This window comes from Ochotona princeps, chromosome 19 (assembly GCF_030435755.1).
Source record: "Ochotona princeps isolate mOchPri1 chromosome 19, mOchPri1.hap1, whole genome shotgun sequence".
In the NCBI taxonomy this organism is placed as follows: Eukaryota; Metazoa; Chordata; class Mammalia; order Lagomorpha; family Ochotonidae; genus Ochotona; species Ochotona princeps.
Genome location: NC_080850.1, coordinates 28,592,169 through 28,605,025, shown reverse-complemented (window position 1 = coordinate 28,605,025; position 12,857 = coordinate 28,592,169). Strand labels below are relative to the sequence as shown.

Genomic DNA, 12,857 nt, shown 5'->3' with positions numbered 1-12,857 from the left:
ACTTCTGGTTAGCAGTTTCTTCTCCTTGGGGCAGTTTCTAAGCTGTATCACCCCACAGGTCTACAGTTCAGTTTTACTTATGGCAATTGGTACATGGCTTTTTGTTTGCGGTCACTTGTACCACTCCCTCCAGTGAGGTCCAAGTCTGGGTTCTTACGTTATCCTTCCAACCATGGTCTCCATAGCCCCAGCTCCTGGCTCACAGCTCTCCGCCTCTTGTGATTCCAGTACTGAGGCTGCACCATTGTCTGTATAACCTTGTTCCCACTTCCAATTAGAGCAGTTCCCAGGGTTAGGGAGACACCGGGAGTCCTTATACCTAGGTTGTTGGTGGTGGTAATCTTGCAGGAACCTGTTGACCATTAGGTCTGGGGGCCACACAGACCTATTTGTACAATGCCAAGTTGGTATTGTTTTCATTGTGGGACCAGTGCACTTCACTGAGCTCAGTGAGTTCGCTCCCAGCTCAGTGCATTCACAGCTCATTGTTGTCCTTGCCGTGTCAAAGCCTTTGCCACACTGTACAAAATGGCACCTGATATGCCACTAATAGAGTTCTTGATGTGCTGGCCATCAGGTCTGTGGGCTACCAGGACCTGTCTTGGGTAGAACCTGTAGGATGCCATGTTGTTGCAGTTCACTAAGCCAGACATGGGTTCACTTCCAGCACAGTGCTTGTGCAGTCCTGTCCCATCATAGCCTTTGTCTCCCTGAACAAAATGGCACCTGATTTGGCTCTAGGGGGCAGCCTGGGCTGTGAAGTCCACCCTGTTCCTGTACCACCTGTTTGGGACCTGCCACTGTGTCTCCACTACTTGTGGACTCAAACAAACCAGCAGGACGGGCAGTTCTTTGCCTAGGTTCACCTCCTGAGTTCCCGATGAACTCCGCTTCCGACCTTGTTGCTAGTGGAGTTGCAGTGGCTGGTGGAGTTCAGATGGCTGCTTACTGAATGCCGCTGGGGTATGGGTCACTGCAATACCACACCGTTGTGTCCTCTGCTTTCCTGTGTTTGTCAGTCTTCAGGTGCCCTTCTGCTATTGTTCTGTCCTCTGTGTTCCTAGAATGTGCCCTCTCTGCTTCACACTGGGTACTGTTTCTCCATTTGTTTAAACGTGTCCTTACCCTATTCTGCCATCCTGATTCTCTGACATTTTAAGCTTTTCCCACAATTTTTCGTGACGAATGCCAATAAGATACTCTTTGTTGATTCATCTAATAATTTTGTTAGTCTACAGACATGTATTCTGTCCAATAAGCCTCAGATGAGCCGATAATGATTTTTTAAAAAGATTTATTTATTTTTATTACAAAGTCAGATATACAGAGAGGAGGAGAGACAGAGAGGAAGATCTTCCGTCTGATGATTCACTCCCCAAGTGAGCGCAACGGCCGGTGCTGTGCCAATCTGAAGCCGGGAACCAGGAACCTCTTCCAGGTCTCCCACATGGCTGCAGGGTCCCAAGGCTTTGGGCCGTCCTCGACTGCTTTCCCAGGCCACAAGCCGGGAGCTGGATGGGAAGTGGAGCTGCTGGGATTAGAACCAGTGCCCATATGGGATCCCGGCGTGTTCAAGGCGAGCACTTTAGCCGCTAGGCCACTGTGCTGGACCCGAGCCAATAATGTTTTATAATTCTATCAATTCTGAAGCTTCCTTTACAGTGTAATATTTTTTGTTACTGAATTTTAGTTTCATCTTCTGTCAGCAAAGAACACAAAAAATAAAATCTTCTGAAGACAGTGAAAGTCTCAGCATCTCATGGTTACACAGACCCTGTACTTATCCTCTCGGGTCCTGGGGATAATTCATTCTAAAGTTCCCCAAATGAATTTCCAAATTGTGGTTTTCCCTGCCCAAATGCTAGCCTATCAGCAGGACCTAGGACTTCCAGCTGTGTTTAAACAGCCTCTCTGCAGCCATGAACTCAGAACTTGGCATCTTCCCTGCAGTGTCAAAGAGTTCTGCTGCAGGGTAAAGGTGTGCAGAGTGCATGGCTTTCCCAAGGTCTGCTGTGAACAGGTGAGCCGTGTGTGGGCGCTGCTCAGGAGCTGCAGGCTGCCTTTCTAAAGCATGCGCTCCTCTGATGGAACAATCCAGCTCCATACCCCATCGGCCTCAGATGCATCTGTCTCAACACAGTGTGCAGTCTGTTTTCTCCCAGAGCCGTTCTGTTTGCCATCATCATCCCCAGGTCTCTGCCTGTGATTTATTGTTTCAGTTATAGACCAAGAGCTCTTCGTTATGACCTAATTTTGCTCCCATAAAAATCACAGCACATAATGAAGAGTACCCTGCAGACATTATAGGGAGACTCCTAATACTTCTAAATTGCAGGTGCGTGTGACAGATCGGATTGGAAAAGAAGTAAAAACGTGTATGTGACATGCGTAAGAACAAATTCCAAAAGTGTCAGTGCTCTGCAGTGTCAGTACAGGCCAGAGTGGGCTCAGAAGGATGCCAATGAAACTTGCGTGTTGTATTTGATGTAGAGAACAGTGAACTCTGACATTGCTGTGAGTAGTTTGAAATATAGCTTTGCAAAGAGTTATAATTAAATTTAGCCTTTTAAATTAAATCCTCTTGTCTCGACTGCAAATAGTGCCTTGTTGAGCCTCCATTTATTTTCCTTCCTATACTTTGTGTGTCACCTTTTTCATAGAGCACAATAATGTCTTTTCAACACTGAGTGTCACACTGTGTTGAGCACTTCAGTGCTCACCACAGTCCCAGGACTTTTAACAAATGAGCTTTAAAAAAAAAAAAAACCGCACAGTTATATAACTTGCTCAAGGTCACTGAATGACTGAGATCTGATTTATCAGACTCCAAAATTTAAGAACTTCCCACCTTGGCTCATCTCTCTGTAACAGTGCTAAAGACCCCACGCGGTTACAGACCAGACAGTCAAGCTGGCTCCCTTGATTCAGCTGCCTCCCTTGTCTGTGTGATCATGGATAAGCCAGCTAATCTCAAGGAGTCCCAGTTTCCACATCTACCAGATAGCCAAAATGATAGTGTCTCCCTTACAGGGTTAATGTGTATAAAATAATCCCTGACTATAATGTAGCATGATAAGTTCCAAAAACATTTTGATTTTCATTGTCATTTGCTTATAACCTCACCACCTCCATCACCTGCTGCCTACCCTTTGCCAGATACATCATTGAGCATTTTATGTGCATGTTCTTTTCCATAGTTCTGCAGTAGCGATTATTAGACTACCTTTTCATGAGGAATATGGGCTTAGAGGATCTAAAAAATTTGCTTATAGGTGACCGAGCCACAATTTGAACTCCAAGTCTATCTAGTTTCAAAACCTATTTTCTATCTACCCATACAAGAACTTTAAATTCCTTTCCTGTATTTTAAATGGCACTATGGAAATGATGTGGATGTCGGTTATGGTGAGATCAGTATCACTCTTAAGTGTTACCCATTGAGTAACCAAGAAACCCAAGATGGCCTGGATTGGCCAGATTGCAATGGCCAGGCTGCCCTTATTGTTGTCCCATGTGGCTGGCTCCAGGGGAAGCAACAGCTTGTTGTTTATGGGTCTTGGAATTGACAATATTTGGAAAGGTTGCCTAGGGTGGTATTTGTATCTTATAGTTTTTATTCCCTAGTAGCTTCCAGGAGGCTTATCGCCTTCCTCATTGCTTCTGTAAGGCATTTCCCAAGTAAGTCGGAAGTAGTTGGTAAGTTTGGGCAATATTGACAGGACTCTTGGGCACAGAGTAAATCTGCCCCCATTATGCTAACTTGGGAAGTGACTGTGCAATGAGGAGCCTGTTGCAGCCACACAGTCAGGTCCCGTTGATCCTTGGCTCCTGGCTTCTGCAGCTGAGGTCTCTCCCCTCGCTCAGCAGGGCTGCTGAAGCAGAAGTCCTTTCCCTGACAGAGGAAAATGTCCTTTAAGTGATTTCCAAACAACACAGGATGGGCATCACCATCAAAAAGTGGCTAATACACACTTTCGTCAGAACCCCAACTTGAACTTTTTTTTAAGGCTTATTTATTTTTATTGGAAAGGCAGATTTACAGAGAGAATGACAAAGAGAAATCTTTGGTCTGCTGAATGACTGCTCAAATGGCCACAACTCCTGGAGCTGAGCTTTGCTGATTTGATCTAAAGCCAGGAGCCAGGAGCTTTTTCCAGGTCTCTCACACAGGTGCAGGGTCCCAGGGCTTTGGGCAATCCTCTACTTTTTTCCCAGGCCATAAGAAGGGAGCTGGATGGGAAATGCAGGAACTGGGACATGAACCAGTGTGCATATTGGATATCAGCATTTGCAAGTGAAGGTTTAGCCAATTGAAGCATCTTGCTTCAATTTGAACTTATAACAGAGGCAAACCCTGGGCCTGGCTAAAAGTTGGTCAAACAGTCATCTTGCATGTGTTCAGTTTCAGAGTTAAATGAATGCTGAGAGTTTGAGGGAATGGTGTTTCAGGCTCCTAAGTCAATGCCTGTGTCTTCTGCTGTTACGTGGTTATTGTTTATGAAGGTGTCGCTCACACATTGGAAAAGCATGCATCATCATAATTATGATAGTCCCGTGCCTGGCAGCTTACAAGTGCAGTGTGCTCACTTGCATGTTGTTGCACTTGATTCTGAGGAAAGCTATGCAGAGCTGGATTACACTGAGTCCCGAAGACCTGACGTTTATGGGAAAACTCACCTTTGGGGTGTTAGTACTTACCCATGGTGGAAGTCTCCTCCTGGAGCTGATTCTGTTGCATTCAAATAACCATTTAGAATAAGCAGCCAAGGAATAGAGTGAAATTCTCCCTCACAAGTTGCCCTCTCTTCTTGCTGTGCTGCGTGTAAATGCTGTTCTAGAAGCAGCTCATCCATCCGTCCAAACCCATGATTCTGCTTCACGGCTTAGTTGTCACTTCTCCACCATTCACTACTCTTCTTGGGAAGAGTAAAGCTCATTTGTCTGTTGGCAGGTGAAATTCAAATGTAAAACAAAGGCGAGGCATTCAGCCTTACAGGTAAGATTCTCCTATGCCCCATCTTGGAGCCCTTGAGTTGGATTCTCAGTTCTGGTTTCTGATTCCAGGTACCTCTGATGCAAACCCTCTGAGGCAGCAGTGAGGACTCAAATGATGGGCTTCTTGACAGCCACATAGAAGACCTGTCCCACAGTGTTCTCTCTTGGCTTCCGCTGCAGCCCAGCCTTGACCCTTGTGTGCATTTAGAAAGTGAAACAGTCAATGGGAGCTCTCTCTTCTGTGTTTCTACCTCTTAAATAAAATTTTTAGAAGTCTCTGAATGGCAGTGATAAAGTGCACGGTTGGATTGTCACTCTGGGCGCAGCCATGGCTTAGCGTTGTTTGCAGAGGACTGTAAAGGGGATAGAATGCCTCTTGGAAGTGACAATCCATGAGCTCAGCGACCCATGCCCTTTCTCTTTTCTTCCTGTTGTAGAGACTCAAAAGGAGCCAGGTGACTGTATAGTCCTGGTAAACTTAGCAGGGCTCCTACTGCTCCCAAAGGCAGGAGTCTGTGGGTTTTGTTCTAAGTCTCCTTCTCTTTCTTCCGCCTCACCCCTGTTGAACTCAGCTATGCATAGATTCCATTTATCTAGCTGCAGGGAAAATATGATAATGCTGCTTTCAGACAGCTGTATTTGAGGGCAAGACTGACTTCACCAGCTGGCTGGCATCTCCACAGCCTGAGGACCTGCCAGCCCATGGATAGCAGCTGTTTCGGCTGCCATTCTTACCATTCTCAGGACTTTGCCTCCTGTGCTTATGTGTGTGCATCTAAATGCACACACAAAAGAGAGAATGCCATGAGACATTCTAAGGTGCCCTGGGCCACCTTATGACAGGGTCAAGATGACCACCGTCGACTTCTTATTGCTGACTGTTGGGGAAGATCCAAAGGGAGCTAATTTGATCATATTGTACTAGATTTTTAAAAAAATATATTGACTTATTTTTATTGGAAAGACAGATTTACAGAGAAGGAGCTACAGAGAAAGATCTTCCATCTTCTGGTTCATTTCAAGTGGCCACAATGGCCAGAGCTGAGCCAGTCTGAAGCCCGGAGCTTCTTCCATGTCTCCTATGTTTGTTCAGGGTTCCAAGGCTTTGGTTCATCCTCTACTACTTTCCCAGGCCACAAGCAGGGAGCTGGATGGAAAGTGGGGCAACCAGGACACAGACTGGTGCTCACATGATATCCCAGCAGGTGCAAGGCGAGGATTTAACCATTAAGCTATCGCACCAGTCCCAGGAGATTTTTTTTATTATTATTATTGGAAAGCCAGATATACAGAGAGGAGGACAGACAGAGAGGAAGATCCTCTGTCCACTGATTCACTCCACAAGCAGCTGCAACGGCCAGAGCTGAGCCAGTCCAAAGCCAGAAATCTGTTCCGGGTCTCCCATGCGGGTACAGGGTTCTAAGGCTTTGGGCCATCCTTGACCGCCTTCCCAGGCCACAAGCAAGGAACTGGATGGGAAGCGGGGCCACAGGATACAAACTGACACTCATATGGGATCCTAGTGCAAGCAAGGCAAGGACTTTAGCCGCTAGGCTACCATGCCAGGCCCGTAGGAGATGTTTAGTAAAGGGGCAAATGCTAATATTTGTTGAAATGTGTCAGGTAAAAGAACCACAAAAAGAATATTATCTCAACTTGAGAAAATATGTTTTAATATTTAATTTTTATTTGTTTTGTTTTATTTGAATGTCAGAGAGTAGGGACAGCTGTCTCCACTTGCCTGGTTCATTCTCTAAATGCCCACAGCAGCCAAGACTGGACCAGACAGAAACGAGGGGCCCAGAACTCAATCTGGGTCTCCTAGGAACCCAGCTACTTCACTCTCTCCTCGCTGCCTCCAAGAGTACACATCAGCAGGAAGCTGGAATCAGAGCAGAGCCAGGACTTCCGCTAAGGCATGCGGATGTGGAGGTGGATGTCTTGAGAGCGTCTTCACCCCTGTGCCAAATGCCCACCACTGTGCTAACATTGAATGGGCTAATACATCAAAAGCCTTTAACCCAGCACCTGTTGGGGCAAGCCCTCAGCAAACCACAGCTCCTGGAAGGCAAATTGCCTAACCATAGGAAGCACATTTGCCTTATTCACTATTACACCCTCAGAGCCCAGTAGAAAGTAGATGCTCAAAAGCATTGTGTTGATTGAATGAATATTATTTTTAAAGCCTGTATGCTACCAGCAGTAACAATAACTGTGGCAAGTGAACTTCTCTGTGCCTCCGGTTTTCATTATAGCATGCTGAGGACATGAACTGTTGTATAGGTTTGCTGAGAACTGAGAGAGCTAAATGTTGAGCACAGGGTGCGTTCAGTAAGTGCTGGTTGCTGTGACCATGGTTAGCTCTGTGCAGGTACCATGTGTTAAAATGACAGTTCTGCTGTGCCTTTAACTGCAGAGGCAAAAATGAACAGCTGTCATAAATTTCATGTGTCATTTTCTTCTCATTTTTTTAAAACCAGGGACTTAATAACCGAAGTCCCTAAGACAAAGCTCATGAAGAGATTTCTGCATTCTCCTGGTTGTCTGTCCTATCTACATGTGACTGTCATCCAGGGCTTGAAAAAAAAGATGTCCTTTCCTCAACCCTTTCTAAGCAAGAAGAAAGCTTAGCATCACCAATAACACAGAGCTGTGATTCTTAGGAACGAAGCTACATCTGAGGACACTTGAGGGTTGAGAAACTGAGTCCTGCTGTTGGTCCTTTGTGCAGTGTAACTTAAATATGTGTTTTGAAGTCTAGGCAGGTGGGCAGGTAGTTAACAATCAGGACATAGAAGCAGAGAAAAAAGATGAAGGGATTTTTGGTTTATTCATTCTGAGCAGTGGTACCTTCAGTGCCACTGACAGCAACTTAGGCTGAGCTCCGGACTGCCTTCCATTCCCCCTGGAGAGAGCAACAGCAGAGAAAGGAGTGGAAATGAGCAGAAGGGCTGAGAAGTGGCTGTGCGCTGCGAGGGCTCCAGTGGATTCTTTCATGCTGCTGTCTGGGAGAAAATGTTTAAAATGAAGTCCTGGGCAGGTGGCAATGGTCTTTTCTGGTCGTTCTTCACTGAGTCTGAGAGTCCAGCACCCTTGCTGCCTCAGGTTCTAGTACGTGCTCTCTTCCCAGCTCACAGAAGTGTGTAATGTCTTGTGAACCTCTGTTGGCAGATCTTCAACACCCTGCCAGATGTGCCGCTCAGCAGTACGCAACTGCACCTGTCCCGAAAGAAGAGCAGCGACTCGAAGCCTCCGTCCTGCAGCGAGAGACCCCTGACTCTCTTCCACACCGTGCAAACACCAGAGAAACGTAAGTTCCTGGGCTTCAGGGCCAGCATCCTGTGCAGGGACATCCCTCTGTCCTGCTGGCCTTATGTGTCCCTCAGGAGTGTGCGTGGGATTGTGCCATCCCAGCCACCATGTAGCACAGGATGCAGAGGTGTCGTGGGTAGAAGGCAAGGCTCCCACCACACCCTCTCTGCAGCCCTGCAGAATATGCACAGTCAAGCCGCTTCCTCCTGCCCACCTGGCCCAGGCATCGCTTCTTTGGCTCCTCTGTGGTTGGCATCTCCCAGAAAGCCAGTTTCTTGCCTTCTTAGTTTCTAATTCAATGCCTCTCAGTGTGACTAACCTCAGTGAATGTACCTCAGTGAGGCTGGAGTCTGGTTGTGCCCACCCTTTTGTGTCCCCCTCATATACTACCTCTCATGGGGCCTGGTAGGAGTTGAGACTTAAAAAAAAATTGTTTGGAATGAGGCTGAAATAATGTGGCATAGCACGTAATGCTGCCATTGCTGCCAGCATCTCTCTTGGACACCAGTTTGAGTTTCAGCTGTTCTGCTGATACTCCAGCTCCCTGCTAATGGCCAACAGAAAATGCCAGGAATGTTCATAGCCCCTGCAATGCCCCATAGTGAAAACTCAGAAAAAGTTTCTGGCTCCTGCCATCAGCCTGATGCTTCCCTGTCTGGTAGCTATTTGGGGAGTGAACTGACAGATTGAAGATTCTCTCTTGCTCACCCACTCCCTTGCTCCCCCACTCTTTCTGGTTCTTTGGCGCTCTCTCTCTGAAATAAGCAAATAAATCAGAAAATTACTTGGAGTCAGCTCATTGGGGAATAATCCTCCTTGCTTGTTCCTAAAAGCATGATGTCATCAGCACGATTGTGTCACATCTTTCTTCTGTCTTGGAGTTTCTGAGTCCTTGGCCGTGAATAGACGCTGAGTGCTGAAGTACAGAGCCTTGTTCTGGCTGTTGTCCTCCAGTACCACCGGCAGTGAGTGGAGAGGGGCTTTTCGTGCCAATCCTGCCATAGTTCCAGCCTTTTACCTCTCCTGACCTCAGCTTGCTCCCGGTAAAATAGGGATCCTAGTGCTCACCTCATGGGGGAGTTGTGAAGACAGACCACAGTTATGAGTTTCAACATCAAGCCCGGCACTGGGCAAAGTGCAGTACTTGAGGGTAGCTGTTCCCATTAATAGTTACTGTTTAATCACATGTAGTTTGCAAATCTGGTGCATTCGCAGAATGCCTGCCTAACTTTGGCCATATAAAGACTGAATATGTCTTCCAGAAGCTCTGAATACAGTAAGAAAAAGATATATATTCACTAAGGGGCAGTCAGTGTAACAGTTGAAAGCACACCAGCTCCCACGTTCCCTGGATGTGTATCCTGTCTCCTGTGTGTGTGACTTAGAAAGTTCTCTCACATCTTGGGCCTCAGCCTTCCCTTTAGGGTGAAGGAGTAATGGTGTCTGCTGCATAGGGCTGTTGTGAGGAATAAAACACTGTCCCCATGACAGCTGTGGTAATGCTGAGGGAAAGCCCCTGCTTAGGATGCCTGAATCCCACATCACAGTGCTCCTTGCTAATGTGCCTGGGAACTACAGGTGACAGCTCAAGTAGCCGTGTCCCTGCCACTCACATCGGAAACCCAGGTGGGTCTCCCAGCTCCTGACTTTGGTTCGGCTCACCCCTGGCTAGTAGTGTCCATTTGGACAGTAAGCCAACAGATGGAAGATCTTTTGCTTACTCTCTCTTCCTGTCTATCTTTGTTGCTCTGTCTTTCAGATAAATAAATGCATGCCCTTACAGCAAAATAGCATTTCATCAGATGTGGGGTGCACAGAGAGATCTCAGTAAGTGCTAGGGTGTGGTGATGGAGGTGTTCTCTTCATCAGTTCCTGCTGTCCCATGTCTGTCACAGAGCAGGCCAGTGTCTCCCCTCAAGGGGGGTTGCTGAAAATCAGCTCCGGTATCATTCTTTGTCATAAAGGTTTTCTATCCCCTTGTGTTCCGGCATTTAGACCTTCTTTCTCATGATTCATGAGACACTGTATTTAAAGGTTTCATGGTATTCAATAATATGCTTGTCCCTCAGTGTATTTAGTACCATCTGAATTGTTCCAGATATTTTGCTTTTCTTAAGCAGTTATTATCATCACAGTAGCTCAGGATCATTGTTTTGAGACAGTTTTTTTTTAAGATTTTTTTTTTTTATTGGAAAGTCAGTTTTACAGAAAGAAAGATCTTCCATCCACTGGTTCACTCCCCAAGTAGCCACGATGTCTAGAGCTGAGCCGATCTGAAACCAGGAGCCAGGAGCTTCCTCCAGGTCTCCCACGTGGGTGCAGGGTCCCAAGGCTTTGGGCCATCCCCTACTGTTTTCCCAGACCAGAAGCAGGTATGTGGTCTGTTTTCCCAGACCACAATCAGGTAGAGCAGCTAGGATGCAAACTCGCACCCATATAGGATCCCGGTGCATGTAAGGCGAAGACTTTAGCCACTAGGCTACTGCACTGGACCCTTCGAACACATTTCTATGGAGCCAGTGTTGTGGCACAGTGAATGAAGTCAACGCCTGTGTTGCAAACATCTCATATAGATGCCAGTTTGAGTCCTAGCTGCTACACTTCCTGTGAAGCAAGCTGCTTAATGTACCTGGAAGGACAGCAGAAGGTGGCCTAAGTGTGTAGCTCTCTGCTACTCACATGGGAGACTGAGAGGGGATTCCACAAAAATCTCTCTGTCTCTTTGCCCTCTCTCTGTGACTCTACCTTTTAAATAAAATAAATCTTTAAGAAAAAAAGATAAATTCCTGAAAGATATTTAAGGCTCTTACATCAGACTGGGATGGGCTTCCTTTCAGCAGTAGCCTGTGTTCATTATAAATATCTGCTGGGGTCATTCTTACAATGGCAGGCACTCAACCTGGGACCCCCCCAAGGACACCAGAAACATTTGGACCACGACTGGCCTTAGTGCGTGTGCCCAGTACATGAGGCATCAGACAGCAGGGCAGTGAGCTTCTCAGGTTTCCAGAAGAGCCAAAGACACCTCCCACCTTCTCCTAAGCCAGTGCAGATGGGGACAAGTCAGGCAAGCCTATAATTCCCTTCTAGGCTTACCTAGTGCTTGGGGCTGAGGCTGGGGCAGAAGCAGCTTGGGGACAGGTCTCAAGGTACCCTTGGGAGCGTGTAAGAAAGAAGATGTAGATGAGAAGATCAGAGCTTTGCCTAAGATGTAATTTTGTCATGTAAGGCAGCAGCATTGGAAGTACTTGTGAAAGCAGACCTGTGCAGGCTGCAGAACACGCTGCAAGGTTCCTGTCTGCAGGTGGTTGGCCAAGGTCTTGAGCCAACAGCAGATCAACAGTAGCAGCATTGCTTGTTTGCTGGGGAACTCTAAACAGGACAGGAATCTCCAACTGATCCTTGGATGGTGGGGGTGTATAGCTTCCCCCATTCTGTGGAAAATAGATCTTTTAATGGAACAGTTGTATATGTGTTGTGTGTGTGTATGTGTATATATTTTTGAAACTCAAGAGTTCAAATGTAATTTGTTTAGAGGCAAAAAATGTTTAAAGTCTGCATAATGTTTTGCGTAATGCTCATTTTCTGTGAACTCTCCCAAGACCCTTCTATACTTAGTTTTCAAGATTGCTTTTGTAACAAAATACTTATTTTTAAAATTTATTTATTTGTTTGAGAGACAGCCAGAGAGCTCTCATACCCTGGTTCCCTAACCAAGTGCCTACAGTGGCTGTGCTGGGCCCCATTTTGCACATGAGTGGCAGAGAGCCCAATTGCTTAAGCCGTCACTGCTGCCTCGCAAGGGTCTACAGTGGGAGGAAAGTGGAGCCAGGAGTGAGAGAAAGGTTGTAAAACCCCAGTACTCCAATGTGGGACATACCTTCACCCTCAGTTTTTGATTCCATTTTCCTATGAGCTTTATGAAATGCCCTGTAAATGTATTTATATGAATGTTTAATTGAGTTGGAAAGAGTCTATCTTTACTATTTATATCACTATGAACACTCAGTGTTAATCTGTTAATTTCATGCTGTGGACTTTGGGTTGATTGTGATACCTTCCAGTATGACTTTACCTTTCCTGCCACATTACAAATACCCTGTTATGGGGTGTGTGCTCTATGGGCTAATACACATACACGCACATGCGCAAGCACATATCTCTACCCTCAAAACAACCCTCAGGTATGTTTCGGAACTTTGGTTATTTTTACATCTGTGCACCTGATCTCTTTCTTGTCTGTTTTATGCTCTCTCTTTTTTTTTTTTTTAAACTCATCAAAACACTCTGCATTCCATTGCCCAACCCTCTCTCCGGTGCCAACCTGCAGATTCCAGAGTAGCTCCTTTGGGTGTGAGCCCTTCAAAGCTCCCAGCTATTTGTTGTCAGTAAATGTTTTTCCCCACCTTGCAGGATGCCTGCTGTGTTCAGAGCTGGAGCCTGTTCTCTCCTTTCAAAGTTCCATCTGCCAGTAGTCTTGGCATCAGATTGTCATCTGCCTCCCTATTCCCAGAGGTGTCACCTTGGGAGTTCTATTGGCTCTTTCTTTG

General features: G+C 46.3%; 1 protein-coding gene across 6 annotated transcripts in view; it reads left to right on the top strand.

Annotated features, from left to right (window-relative positions):
• ARHGAP26 (Rho GTPase activating protein 26) overlaps nucleotides 1–12,857 on the top strand; it is a 412,073-nt gene that overhangs the window by 318,984 nt on the left and 80,232 nt on the right. For all 6 annotated transcript variants that reach the window (XM_058677831.1, XM_058677832.1, XM_058677829.1 and 3 more), the window contains exon 19: nucleotides 8,167–8,305. In XM_058677831.1, coding sequence (XP_058533814.1) covers nucleotides 8,167–8,305 — 139 coding nt within the window. The remainder of the gene's footprint in view (nucleotides 1–8,166; nucleotides 8,306–12,857) is intronic.